This window comes from Hylobates moloch, unplaced genomic scaffold (genome assembly GCF_009828535.3).
Source record: "Hylobates moloch isolate HMO894 unplaced genomic scaffold, HMol_V3 SCAFFOLD_20, whole genome shotgun sequence".
In the NCBI taxonomy this organism is placed as follows: domain Eukaryota; kingdom Metazoa; phylum Chordata; class Mammalia; order Primates; family Hylobatidae; genus Hylobates; species Hylobates moloch.
Window position 1 is genome coordinate 13,326,583 of NW_026652295.1, and position 13,994 is coordinate 13,340,576.

The 13,994-nt window shown below is 38.9% G+C and overlaps 1 protein-coding gene across 16 annotated transcripts in view; it reads left to right on the top strand.

Annotated features, from left to right (window-relative positions):
* RNF182 (ring finger protein 182) overlaps positions 1 to 11,367 on the top strand; it is a 55,045-nt gene extending 43,678 nt beyond the window's left edge. For 9 of the 16 annotated variants that reach the window (XM_058432469.1, XM_058432475.1, XM_058432473.1 and 6 more), the window contains 2 exons: positions 5,585 to 5,739; positions 8,277 to 11,367. In XM_058432469.1, the coding sequence (XP_058288452.1) occupies positions 8,488 to 9,231 (744 nt within the window). In that variant the 5' untranslated portion in view covers positions 5,585 to 5,739; positions 8,277 to 8,487 and the 3' untranslated portion in view covers positions 9,232 to 11,367. Of the gene's footprint in view, positions 1 to 2,010; positions 2,495 to 5,584; positions 5,740 to 7,729; positions 7,746 to 8,276 lie in introns of those variants that run through there. The other 7 variants (XM_058432472.1, XM_032140766.3, XM_032140767.3 and 4 more) reach the window with 4 other exon arrangements.
* Positions 11,368 to 13,994: the final 2,627 nt, after the last annotated feature.

Genomic DNA, 13,994 nt, shown 5'->3' on the forward strand with positions numbered 1-13,994 from the left:
AAAAAGTCTAGAGACCAATTTAATTTTGAGTACAGATGCAAAGTTTCTCTAAGATTTCATTTGGGGTGGTATTCAGGCTGATACTGGTGGAGGAGAAAAGAACCAAATAAAAAAGAATGCACGCACACAAAGGCCGCTAATAAATACACAACAATATGTCTGATGACCTTTGTGTATTTATATATGTAAATGTGTGTTTATGTGTACATGTGCATGCATGTGTGCACACGTGTGCAAATGAAATCTTAGAGAATGCCTATTGCCTCTGAGTTTTGTTGAATTATTTATATAAATTTCTGTAATACTAAGTAGGAACCTAGATCTAAAAACACAATAAATTCTGAACGTCAAGTACAGCACGGTAACTGTATTAGGGCACTTTGGGTTGTAAGTAACAGAAATCCATCCAGAAAACTAGCATAAGCAAAAAAAGGAATTTATTGGCTCACAGAAACCTTCATACATTATTGACTTCAGAAACTCAGTTGAGGTCTCATCAGGTTTGTCTCTGTTTTTTTTTTTTTTTTTTTTTTTTTTTTTAACCTCTGCCTCTTGTTTTCCTTTACTGTCTTAATATTTTGGGCTTTATTCTTCTTATTCTCCCTCTTGCTGCCATGGCAGTTCCTTGATACATCTTTTTCTGGTTCTGTGTCCCTTCCCCTGGTCTCTGTCCTGTCCTGTCTTGTCCCTAGCTTCAAATAAAAAGAGTTGCAGTCAGGAGCTTTGAGAAGTCCAGTTTGGGTCACATGCCCATTAGACTAATCCTTGTGAGTGGGGGAGTAGTGGAGTATGTGATCAGCCAGGCCTGGTCCCAAGTCCACACCTTTGGAGAGAAGGGAGGTACTATGATTAACACAGCCCACCCACCATTTTGTCATTTGAGTGAGTAGGAAACACTACCCCAAAGAAGTGAGGGCAGTTGGGAAGGGAGCAATGTGATCTAAAGGAGAAAAAAGGATCCTAGGTAGACAAAAACAACAGAGGTCCACTGGAGAGACTTTGCTTTAAAATATAAGCCAAGTTTGCATCTTCACCATCAAGGGAATTAAGTAGCAGAGTAAGATGGATTTGAGTCTAATAATAAGTGGTTTATTATTTAGGGCTGTGTAAACAATCATTTGCCCAATAGTCCAGGAGCTCAAGCTAATTTATGAGAATAATAGTAGATAATTATTTATTTGTATAGTCTTATCCCCAGATGACTTATAAAAGGATGAAAGACTGTTAATTGGTTAGTTAGGAATACCAGCTTCATATATTTGAAAATGTTGTATTTTTCTAGGAAAAGAAAACTGTGTATTTATTTTTAAGGCAATTTTAGCATACCAGATTCTTTCCTCAGTGTCTGGTGAGACATACTTTAGCACTTGTTCTCATCAAGGCATGCTACAGATATGTCCAGCCTAGAGATTCATCCATTTTCCCTCTTTTGTTAATATATAATAATTTACATATTTATGGGGTACATGTGAGTGTAACATACAACGAATGTATAATGGTCAAGTCAGGGTAATTGAGGTATTCATCACCTTTAACTTTATTAATTTTATATGTTGGTATTTCAAGCCTTCTGGTTACTTTGAAATATACACATTATTGTTGCTAAGTGTAGTCACCCTAGTATGCTATCAAATATTAGAACTTATTTCTTCCATCTAATTGTATGTTTGTACCCATTAACCAACCTCTCTTCTTTCTCCCTCTCCCACCTCATCCTGAGATAGTGTTTTAGCTCCCATATGAGTGAGAACATGAGGTATTTGTCTATCTGTGCCTGGCTTATTGCACTTAACGTAATCACTTCTGGTTCCATTGATGTTGCTACAAATGACAGGATTTCATTCTTTGTTATTGCCAAATAGTAGTTCACATTTTTTTATCCATTCCTCTGTTGATGGGCACATAGCTTGATTCCATATCTTTGCTATTGTGGATAGTCCTGCAATAAAAATGGGGGTGCATGTATCCCTTTAATATATTGATTTCTTTTTCTTTGGATAGATACCCAGTAGAGGAATTGCTGGGTTGTAAGGTATGTCTATTTTTAGTTTTTTGAGAAATGTTCATACTATTTTCCATAGTGGTTGTACTAATTTATATTCTTACCAGCAGTATTGATTTATTAGTAATGCGTCTATATTAAGGTGATAGATACGTGACATTTCAATTTTGTGAAAAAAATTAATGGACTTACATACAGATCATATGGAAAAAGTAAGTTGATCCAAAATATGCGTTGGCAGAAAAATATACATTTTGAATGTAGAAAAATCTGTATCTATAAAAATAGCCAAAACAGTCATAGATTCTCTTTCTTTTCTTTTTCCTTTGCTATTTCCTTTCCTTTCTTTTTTTACTGTGATGGAGTGGCACAAAAATGAACACTTGTAAGTACCACCCCAGTCAAGAAGAGAACATTGTCAGCCACTGTGTAGCCTGCACTAAGTCTGCTTGGACACTGTCTTTTCTTCCCTTCAAGGCATCGGCTGTCCTGGTAATATGATTTGGCTCTGTGTCCCCACCCAAATCTCACCTTGAACTGTAATAATTCCCACATCAAGGGTGGAGCCAGGTGGAGATAATTGAATTATGGGGGCAGTTTCTCCCATACTGTTCTCATGATAGTAAGTTCTCATGAGATCTGATGGTTTTATAAAGGGTTTCCCATTTTACTTGGCATTCATTCTCTCTTGCCTGTCACCACGTAAGACGTGCCTTTGCTTCTTTTTTGCCTTCTGTCATGATTGTGAGGTCTCCCCAGCCATGTGAAACTGTGAGTCCATTAACCCTCTTTATAAATGACTCAGTCTTGGGTATATCTTTATTAGCATAAGAATCAACTAATACAGTAAATTAGTACCAGGAGTGGGGTACTGCTATAAGGATACCTGAAAACGTGGAAGCGACTTTGGAACTGGGTAACAGACAGAGGTTGGAACAGTTTGGAAGGCTCAGAAGAAGACAGGAAAATGTGGGCAACTTTGGAACTTCCTAGAGTCTTGGAGGGCTCAGAAGACAGGAAGATGTGGGGAAGTTTGGAACTTCCTAGAGACTTTGAATGCCTTTGACAAAAATGCTGATAGTGATATGGACAATAAGGTTCAGGCTGAGGTTGTCTCAGATGGAGATGAGGAACTTGTTGAGAACTGGAATAAAGGTAACTCTTGCTATGTTTTAGCAAAGAGACTGATGGCATTTTGCCCCTGCCCTAGAGATCTGTGGAACTTTGAACTTGAGAGAGATGATTTAGGGTATCTGGTGGAAGAAATTTCTAAGCAGCAAAACATTCAAGAGGTGGTTTTGGTGCTGTTAAAAGCATTCAGTTTTGTGTGTTCACAAAGATATGGTTTGGAATTGGAATTTGTGTTTAAAAGGGAAGCAGAGTAGCCAGGCGCAGTAGCTCATACCTGTAATCCCAGCACTTTGGGAGGCCAAGGCGGGCGGATCATGAGATCAGGAGATTGAGACCATCCTGGCTAACACAGTGAAACCCCGTCTCAACTAAAAATACAAAAAAAAATTAGCCGGGCATGGTGGAATGTGCCTGTAGTCTCAGCTACTCAGGAGGCTGAGGCAGGAGAATGGTGTGAACCCGGGAGTTGGAGCTTGCAGTGAGCTGAGATTGCACCACTGCACTCCAGCCTGGGCAACAGAGCAAGACTCCGTCTCAAAAAAAAAAAAAAACAAAAAAACAAAAAAAAGGAAGCAGGGCATAAAAGTTGAGAAAATTTGCAGCCTGGTGATGCAATAGAAAAGAAAAACCCATTTTCTGAGGAGAAATTCAAGCTGGCTGCAGAAATTTGCATAAGTAATGAGGAGCCAAATGTTAATTGCCAAAACAATGGGGAAAATATCTCTGCATATCAGAGGTCTTCGTGGCAGCCCCTCCCATCACAGACCCAGAGGGCTAAGAGAAAAAATGTTTTTGTGGGCTGGACCTAGGGCCTTGCTGCTTTGTGCAGTCTCGGGATTTGGTGCCCTACATCCTAGCCATGGCTAAAAGGGGTCAATGTATAGCTCAGCCCATGACTTAAGAGGGTGCAAGCTCCAAACCTTGGCAGCTTCCATGCGGCATTGAGCCTGTGGGTGCACAGAAGTCGAGAATTGAGGTTTGGGAATCTCCACCTAGATTTCAGAGGATGTGGAAATGCCTGGACGTCTAGGCAGAAGTTTGCTGCAGGGGTGGGGCCCTCATGAAGAACTTCTGCTATGGCAGTGTGGAAGGGAAATGTGGGGCTGGAGCCCCCACACTGAGTCCCCACTGGAGCACTGCCTAGTGGAGCTGTGAGAAGAGGGCCACCGTCCTCCAGACCCCACAGTGATAGATCCACAGACAGCTTGCACTGTGCATTTGGAAAAGCTGCAGACATTCAATGCCAGCCTGTGAAAGCAGCCAGGAGGGAGGCTGTACCCTACAGAGCCACAGGGGCAGAGCTGTCCAAGACCATGGGAACCCACCTCTTGCATCAGCATGACCTGGATATGAGACATGGAGTCAAAGATTTGGCTGCCCTGCTGGATTTTGGACTTGCATGGGGCCTTTAGCCCCTTTGTTTTGGCCAGTTTCTCCCATTTGGAATGGGTATCTTTATCCAATGCCTGTACCACCATTATATCTGGGAAGTAACTAACTTGCTTTTGATTTTACAGGCTCATAGGTGGACTTGCCTTGTCTGAGATGAGACTTTGGACTGTGGACTTTTGAGTTAATGTTGAAATGAGTTAAGGCATTTGGGGACTGTTGGGAAGGCATGATTGGTTTTGAAATGTGAAGACATGAGATTTGGGAGGGGCCAGAGGTGGAATAATATGGTTTGGCTGTGTGTCCCCACCCAAATCTGACCTTAAATTGTAATAATCCCCACATGTCAAGGGCAGGGCCAGGTGGAGATAATTGAATCATGGAGGCAGTTTCCCCTATACTGTTCTCATGATAGTGAGTTCTCACAAGATCTGATGGTTTTATAAGGGGTTTCCCATTTTGCTTGGCATTCATTCTCTCTTGCCTGCCACCATGTAAGACATGCCTTTGCGCCTCTTTCACCTTCTGCCATGATTGTGAGGCCTCCCCAGCCATGTGGAACTATGAGTCCATGAAATCTCTTTTTCTATATAAATTACTTAGTCTTGGGTATGTCTTTATTAGCAGCATGAGAATGGACTAATAAACCTGACATGTAGTCTTATCACCTCCAGATTTTTCATCATAGCTTTACCACCTAAGCTTGCACCCCTAAATGCTACAGCTTGGTTTTGCCTGGTTTGTGAACTTTATGTTAATGGACTCATACAGTATTACTCTTTTGGATCTGGCTTTCACTGAACATCATGATTGTTGTCTACAGCTTTTGACAGAAGTGAAGGCAGGGTGGAGATGGGCTGGAATGAGTATCTTTTAGAGACCCAGAGAACAACTCTGACTAATTATAACCCTAGAAAGGTTTAGATTTTTGGTTATTATTCAAGTTCTTTGAGGGATTTTAAAATCATAATAAGATAGATGAAGCTTTTTTTTTTAACTCTAGCAATTGGTAGCCTGGCTTTTCAAGAGGAACAATCACCATGCTCTTTTCTGCTATTCCAGGAAGAAATACTTGTGTTGGCTGCATTTCCAGGAATGCTACCAGAGCTCAAGGCTGTCACCTGGTCTTGCTCAGAAGAGCCATTCTTAGAGGCAGGACTTGATGAAGGCTTTCCTGCTGATGGAATAGGTTTGCTAGAGCTGGCCTTGGAATTAGAGTAGGTATATTTTTTATTGGATATTTGAATATTGAGTATTTTCTTTGCATGTTACCAAGAAGTACCTTGTATAAATTTGTATAAATATGAACATTATAATCACATAACACTCTATCTTAACATACTCAGTGATCTGATAGAGTATTTCTGTGACAAAACAAAGCTTTGTTTCAAATAATAGCTCAATATTTTCAAGGAAATAATTTAGGTTCACATAATTATCAGCTAGAAATCGTGGCTGGCCCAACATAAAGTGTTACTGCTACTCTTCTAATGGTTGGAAGCTTGGTACAGAAAGTAGGAATGTGACCTGCGGACTGTCAAATGCTGATGTTCTAGTGTGTTCTCACGTATTCATAAACACTTATGTGTCTACTCTAGCTTTCTGTGCAAAATTTCTAGATGTAATTTTGCCTAGTTATCTTCACTGGCTGTTTTACGGTTTTTTTCTGATGTCTTTATGCATGTGTTTACATACTTTCTTTTCCTTTTTCCACATGACTTCACATACCTCAGTCCTTTCTATGGCAATGGGGACAGACACTGCTGCTAACCCTACTGGGACCATCAGCTTCCTAACCTCTGGATTCAGGAGAGCATTACGTCTGGGTGGGCATGTAGCTGCAAAGAACAAATGACATGTTCCATTTGGGTGGGCTGAAGTCTGTGTGTGGCTACCGGGGGTACTATTTGTAAGAGCCTTGTCCTCGCAGGGAATGAATGGGAGCTTTCCAGGTGGCAGATCACCAGTGAACTGCCCAGGGCTGGGGACTGTCCCATGAAGTGAGCTAGGACTGTGTGTGGTGACCAGGATAGAACTCCTTCTTGTTCTTTGGCTATCATCCTGAAGATGTTCATCCCACAGGAGGAAAAAAAAACGCCAGCCTTGTGGAGCTGTGAGCAGGACATAGTCATGTTTTGCAGTGACATGGGCATGTGTATCCTGAATGGGATCAGGATCAGGAATGAGGAAAATTAGGGCACATGGAAGGAAAGGAGAGAGAAGAGTTGATGTTTGTGTCTGTATATCTTTTTTTTGTGTTAGGCTGGATACATAGAGCTTGGTTCGTGGTAGCAGTTTTGAAATACAGGCATACATACACTGTATTTTAAAAAAATCCTACCTACATTTTTGGCTACCAGAGATTCTATAGATTGACATCTTTTTGCCACCAAGTATACATCTTGCCGCTGCTATCCATTACACATTCTTGTAGAATAGGAAGTCAATTAAAAATTAAAGTCTTAAAATGAAGATAGTATGTATTAATAAGTCAACTATTCATGATTTTTAAAGTTATCCAGATTCAGCTACCCACTGCCTTTCTCTGTTAGTGCAGTATGATCCATAGCAAATTTAAATGTCTAGCACAGTTACTCTCTGCCCTCAGAACTGTTATGAGAGCTTTCTGCTATTATTGCTTAGAGATGTGCTCAGAAAATCAAATACATTTTGATATTTTTCTAAGCCAAACATAATTTAAGGTGAATCAACTACCAAAAATACTACATATATTAAAGCTAATTAAAAATAATTTGGAGATTTTCTATATTACTGCTCCCTCCCATTAGTACTGAAAATTGAGAACTGACTGTGCATATGAAATTAACCTTCAGCCATTTGCCCAAAGCTGGTAATAACCAGTAATAGTAATAGTAAGGACTGTAGATTGTATTACACTTTCCTTTTACTAAAAAAAGAGTTTTCATGAAATAAAGTAGATGAGTAAGTGAATGTTGAGTATTTCTTCATAGCCACGCACAAGTGATTTCTTCATGTCTAGAGACATAGCTATGCATGTTTTATCTGTGTTTACTTCTCTTTCTTGGGACTTAGACTTGACTTGTTCATAATGCTTATATCGGGTGTTACATACCTCATTCTTCCTTTAGTGAATGTATATGCACAGCTGTGGTTTTCAAGACTGGTATTGAAACAAAAAAATTGAAATGGAATAGTCAAACAATAAAGGCATTTATATAACAGATTTCTTTACACTGAGAAGGTAAGAACAGTTTGCTCTACTTAAATATGCTCTTATCTCTATCAAAGCAGTCTCTGAAAACACATTTTTAACATTTGTCCTTAATATTCCCTTTTGTGTATTCCTAAGCACTATTGATGGTATTTAGACACCTGGTATTTACACCAACAATACTCAATTAGTTTTCTGTTTTTGATACATGTCCCATTCAGTTTTCAGAGGCCAGAATTTGTTACAAGTTTCAGAGTGAAAATCTCTTGTATCTAGACCAAAGTATGTTCTAGAGCACGTAGCCAGCTCTATACTGTCCTTTACACCCATTAGGATTCTTAACTCTTTCTTCACTATCATGCTTGTTGACTGAAACAGCTAAGCATGGAGATAACACTTTTCTGTTCTAGGGACAGAAGTGTGTGAAAAGATGAAGGGGATTTAACCTTTTAAGTTTATTGCTTCTAATCCTTGAAGCTCAGAAAATTCCATAAAGCACTTTTCAGAAACACCTTTTCAGTGAACTGTTCATCATATTAGAATCTCTTTTCTTCTTTACAGACCCTTCATGTGGCCTTTATAAATATGTGTTTGAGACAGAGTTATATGCAGAAGTTGAAAATGCCTGGAAGATTTCTGGTTTCTTTCACTACTTGTCCTGCCTTTTTGCGTCGCTGCCAGATTTGGATGATATGATATTCAGAGGGGCACCTTAATCAAAGCCATTCTTCAAGAAGACCCACCTGGCATAAGATTGCACACATAATTCAAGATGGCCAGTCAACCTCCCGAAGACACTGTGGAGTCTCAGGCCTCTGATGAGCTGGAGTGCAAAATCTGTTACAATCGATACAATCTGAAACAGAGGAAACCCAAAGTGCTGGAGTGTTGTCATAGGGTTTGTGCCAAATGCCTCTACAAGATCATAGACTTTGGGGATTCCCCACAAGGTGTCATTGTCTGTCCTTTCTGCAGGTTTGAGACGTGCCTGCCAGATGATGAAGTTAGTAGCCTGCCCGATGACAACAACATCCTTGTAAACTTGACTTGTGGAGGCAAAGGGAAGAAGTGCCTGCCAGAGAACCCCACTGAGCTGCTGCTCACCCCCAAGAGGCTGGCCTCTCTGGTCAGTCCTTCTCACACGTCCTCCAACTGCCTGGTCATAACCATCATGGAGGTGCAGAGAGAGAGCTCCCCGTCCCTGAGCTCCACTCCTGTGGTAGAATTTTATAGGCCTGCGAGTTTTGACTCTGTCACCACTGTGTCACACAACTGGACTGTGTGGAACTGCACGTCCCTGCTGTTTCAGACGTCCATCCGGGTGTTAGTGTGGTTGCTAGGTTTGCTCTATTTCAGCTCCTTACCCTTAGGAATCTACTTACTGGTGTCTAAGAAAGTCACCCTTGGGGTCGTCTTTGTCAGCCTGGTCCCTTCGAGCCTTGTTATTCTTATGGTGTATGGTTTTTGCCAGTGTGTTTGTCATGAATTTCTAGACTGTATGGCACCTCCTTCTTAACTGATATGCAAAATAAGAAATTGGACACACATTGCCCTGTTTGAGTGTGAAGTTAGATAATTTATAATTTATTTTATGTTCTTTGTGATTAGTGTCCATGACATTAACAAAGCCCTTGGCCATATGTTGACTTGATTGGTTTTCCTGTAGGCTGGAAGTAAAAATGTTCATTTCTATTTAGGGGTTAGCAAAATTGTATAAGCTCACTCTTCACGGAGCACTGACAGCAGTGAGTCTTCCCAGAGAAAGGGCAGGGTTTCTGTTAGCACTGCCAGACAGACGGCAGGGGTGAAGCGTGTTATGCTGTAGGGAGAGCATGGATCCCTCCTTTCGTATTCATGGATGTTCTAGGATGGCAGTTGGACACAAGAGGAAAGTTGCTCTGAGACACATTCATTTACAAAGTGTGTACTCCTTTCTCTCCCCATATTCCTGGTATTGGAACACCCTGGAATTGTCTTCAGGTGTTTTCTCTCTTAAGTCACTCTCTGTGGTTGGTGATCCCATTGAGATACTTGTTCCCTCTGCGCATTCTCCCTTGCCAAGAGGAAACTCGGTTCCATTCCCTTGGGTAGTTTCAACTGAATACCTGTTTTGCCACATTACTAAAGAGAATGAAAAGCACTGAGGAATTTGCATCACAGTCAACTTCATGGCAGAATGTGGCCATTTGTCCTTGAGACACACTCTTTGCTCCATGTCTATTTTCCTCTCACCTCAGTCTTATCTGAGAAGAATGGAGGAGAATGAACTTATACAGCGGTTATTATTCATGAAAACCTTCATTTGAGTCTTTCCTTATAACATCTTAGTTTTGGTTTTTTTAAACTGCATTGCCCAATCAGCCTCACCCCTTGTCCTGAAAAGGTTCCATTTAAATTAGTTGCTATAAATTCATAAAGACTTTTTTTCCCCATTATATTTTTGGTTCTATTAGGATCTACTTAACTGAATCTTATAACAATTCGAGGTGAACTGTGGCAATGAAAACCAGAAACAGTTAATGAGATGCTTCAGCTCACCATCTGAAGTGCTGAGAACCTAAATGTTTTGCTGTACGGTACTGAGCTGTACCAAAATATGATGGTTTAGGTTTATGTTCAAGACTTTGTGTTGAGTCTAGACAAAGGGGTGGGCAAGAGACGTGCAAAGCTAATGCCCTGCTTGAAAAGACCCTTCAAGGAAGTAAAATGGCAGGGGCAGAGTGCAGCTCATCATGTTGCTATCCCTGTTGTCTTTGAGTTGGTTTTGGAATGGATTCAAGTTCTTACACAATTTATTTTGAATACAAGCATAACCTAGGTGATTTGAGTTAATGAACTTCTTTTCATGATGTAGGGAAAGTTGAATGTATATATTTCTGGGAAGGATTTGTTTAGATTACAAGTTGGCAGAATAGAATGTTCACAGAAACTAGGCAAAAATTTAAAAAAGCATCCTAGTCTCTAAAACACATTACTAATGATTAACATTAAAATATTTGTAACTCTTAGAAAGGGGGCATTACTAAGACGACTTTAACTTGTTATGAAAACTTTGTTGTGTGATGCAGGTACAGTGCACCCATTCCAACTGGAATAGCAGTTTGATTTTAATTGTAAAACTAAACTTTGGGAATATGTATGCCCAAAGTAAGTAGGATGAGAGTAGTATACATGAGATATGGTCCAATGAATTTAAGCCCCAAGATACAGCTAAATACATTTATGATTTCATAAAATCTAGTTTAGATAGCATTGTGATGCAATTTCCAGAAATCCATTTGTGTTTAGAGTAAATACCATGTTTAGAAGATGTTTTGTGGTTTGGATTTATATACCTATAAGGTTTTTTTTTAAAAAAAGTTCATTTTGTTTGAAATGTAACATTGAGTAAATTGGTAAGTTATATAATGAGATTTCTAGAAAGCTCTGGACATGGGTACGATGTGTTTTGCTTATCTGTATAATGTCTACAGTGATAAACTTGTGTCTCCGTGTGTTGTGGCAGTCTTTTTTCTAGTTAATTTGGCTTTAAAGAGCAATCTTTGTATGACACCAGAAAACTCTTCATGCTATTGAATGAGAAAAAGATAATGCTTTAATATTTTATTCACTGTGATACTGTTTTGTCTATTAAATTGTTATTATTTCCAAATTGAGAAGTTTGATTTCTCTGACTTATGGTTAAAATTCAGTTATGACTTTGCACCCCTGTTAGCTTTAGATAACGGCAAACATGAACGTTCAGAAACGTTGGTTCAGCTAATGCCTTTAGCATGCCTATGAAGACTCAGAACTTTCCAACAAAGGGGACCTAACCCATCACACTTCTAAAAGGCCTTCATAGTTTTTTTTTGTTTGTTTTTTGTTTTTTGTTTTTTTTTAAAGCAGGGGAGAAGAATTAGGGGAGATGAAATAAAAATACCGTCTTTATAAATAAATTCTTTGGTTTTAGTTTGTTTGATTTCATTTCCAGGTTTTTGCCTAACTACTCAACAAAATAGAATCCAATTTAGTTGGGAAATCACTTACCTTGTATGGTCTGGGAAAATTTTTTAAATTACATGGCATCTAAATATGACCATTGTTAGGCAAAGTAGAAATAATTTGGGAATATGCAGCAGTTTTTTGCTTATCATAATTAGTGAATTGGCAAGAATAATGGTTTCATTCACTTCTGAAATGTTTATGTAAATGAGCAAAGAATCAGCTTGAAGAAAGCAGTTACCTGTATTGGTTGTAACTTACTGGGTGAACTCATGCATATCTGCCGAGAGACCTGAAAGTGATGTGTATTTGCCAGATTGTAAACAGATACTAGGCTTCGAAGACACCTTGAAGAAATTTCTTAGTATGTCAACCAGGTAGTCCCAAAGCCAAATGAATCCTGGTATTGATAGGCAAACTGATATAGCCATTATAAATATGAGCTCTGGAGTAGCTCATATTTATAGTTCATGAGATACAGATGAGATGCAAATGAGTTAATCTGAGAGAGTATAATGCAAGCAAACTATGATTTTATGTGTTTCTGCATTTTTTGAGACTTGCTCTTTTTGACTACTCTTCTTGGTAAAAAATACCTCCACTTGCCTTGATGCCATAGAAACACCACGTATTATTCTAGAGCTTTACTCAAAACCTGTGAGAGTCTTGGTATGGTCCCTGAAAGAGTCTAACCATTTGCTCTCCAAGTTAGGAAGAGTTTTGTGTGCTTTCTACATCTTTGCCCTTTTATTAAATTATTCTCTCTACTTCAATACCCTTTATGAATTTTTACTCCTTTGTGAGAAACTATAGGCTTAGTATTGGGTCTTTCCTTACACATTTACTTTTGTGTAAAAGAGATTTAAAAAATGTGAATAAATGTTGACATTTGAGTAAATTCCAAATGAGTCCTGGAGGTAATACAGATTCAACCCAGTTCCTGATATCATTTCATACTGTGGCAGACTCCAAATCTGCATATACTCAGTGTACAGACATTTATGGTTCTGACGTGAAGGTGCTTTAAGCTTATGAATAAAAGAATCAAAAATTAAATTACATCCTGAATACTGTGTATATTAAGTAGGGATCTGTACTAATGTATTTTTAAAAGTGGTTAAACCTTGATTTAATTAAAACATCAATTAAGTGAAAAGTCACAAGCATTTTAATTAAGAGTTTATTAGATTTGTAACATGTTAACACTTTAAATTGAGAGGGTTGGAATTTCACAGGAGAAAAGAATATGCTCTGACAGTAGGTGATTTTAGATCTTGTTTTTCCCATGAAATGTAAGGAAAGTTTCTTTGTACATTCACATTCACATTACATTTACATTCTTATTACCTCAGATACAAGGTCTGGCCTGAAGACATAGCTCTGGGAGTCTTTAGCAATTCTTCTTTTATAGTCTGTATTTTTTAAATTTTTAAGTTGAAATATAATTGTATATACGTAGTACATAGTGGTGTTTTGATACATATAATGTATAGTGATCAGATCAGGCTAATTAGCATAGCCATCTCATACATTTTTCATTTTTTTGTTGGGAACATTCACTGTCCTCCTTCTAGCTATTTAAAACTATATAATCTATTGTTAACTAGGGTCATCCTACAGTGTTATAGAATACTAGAATTTACTCCTGCCATCGAGCTGTAATTCTGTATCCTTTAACAAATTTCTCCCCATCTCTCCCTTCCCTCTACCCTGCCTAGCCTCTAGTATTCTGTTCTACTTTTTACTTCTATGAGAAATATTTTTTTTTTTTTTAGCTTCCATATATGAGAACACACGGTGTTTAACTTTCTGTTCCTGGCTTATTTCACTTAACATAAGGTCCTCCAGTTCCATCCATGTTGCCACAAATGATAGGATTTCATTATGTTTTTTGTCTGAATAGTATTCCATTGTGTACTATACCACATTTTCTTTATCCATTCACCTGTTCTTAGTTACCTAGGTTGATTCCATATCTTGGCTATTGTGAACAGTGCTGCCGTAAACATGGGATGCAGACGTCTCGTCCATACACTGATTTCTTTCCTTTGGATAAATGCTCTGCATTGCTGGATCACAGTCTTAGTTTTTTGAGGACCCTATTCTCCATAGAGACTGTACTCTCCCTAGTGACTGTACTAGTTTATATTTCCACCAACAGTGTATTTCAGTAGCAGCTGAAGGTGAGGGGGTAGAGAAATGTTGAGGCCCAGAGAGGAGTGAGACTGAGCTCTCCACGCTATAACTCTGAATGCTCAGTAGGGCAGCAGGCACAGCCCCTATCATGGTGCAGCC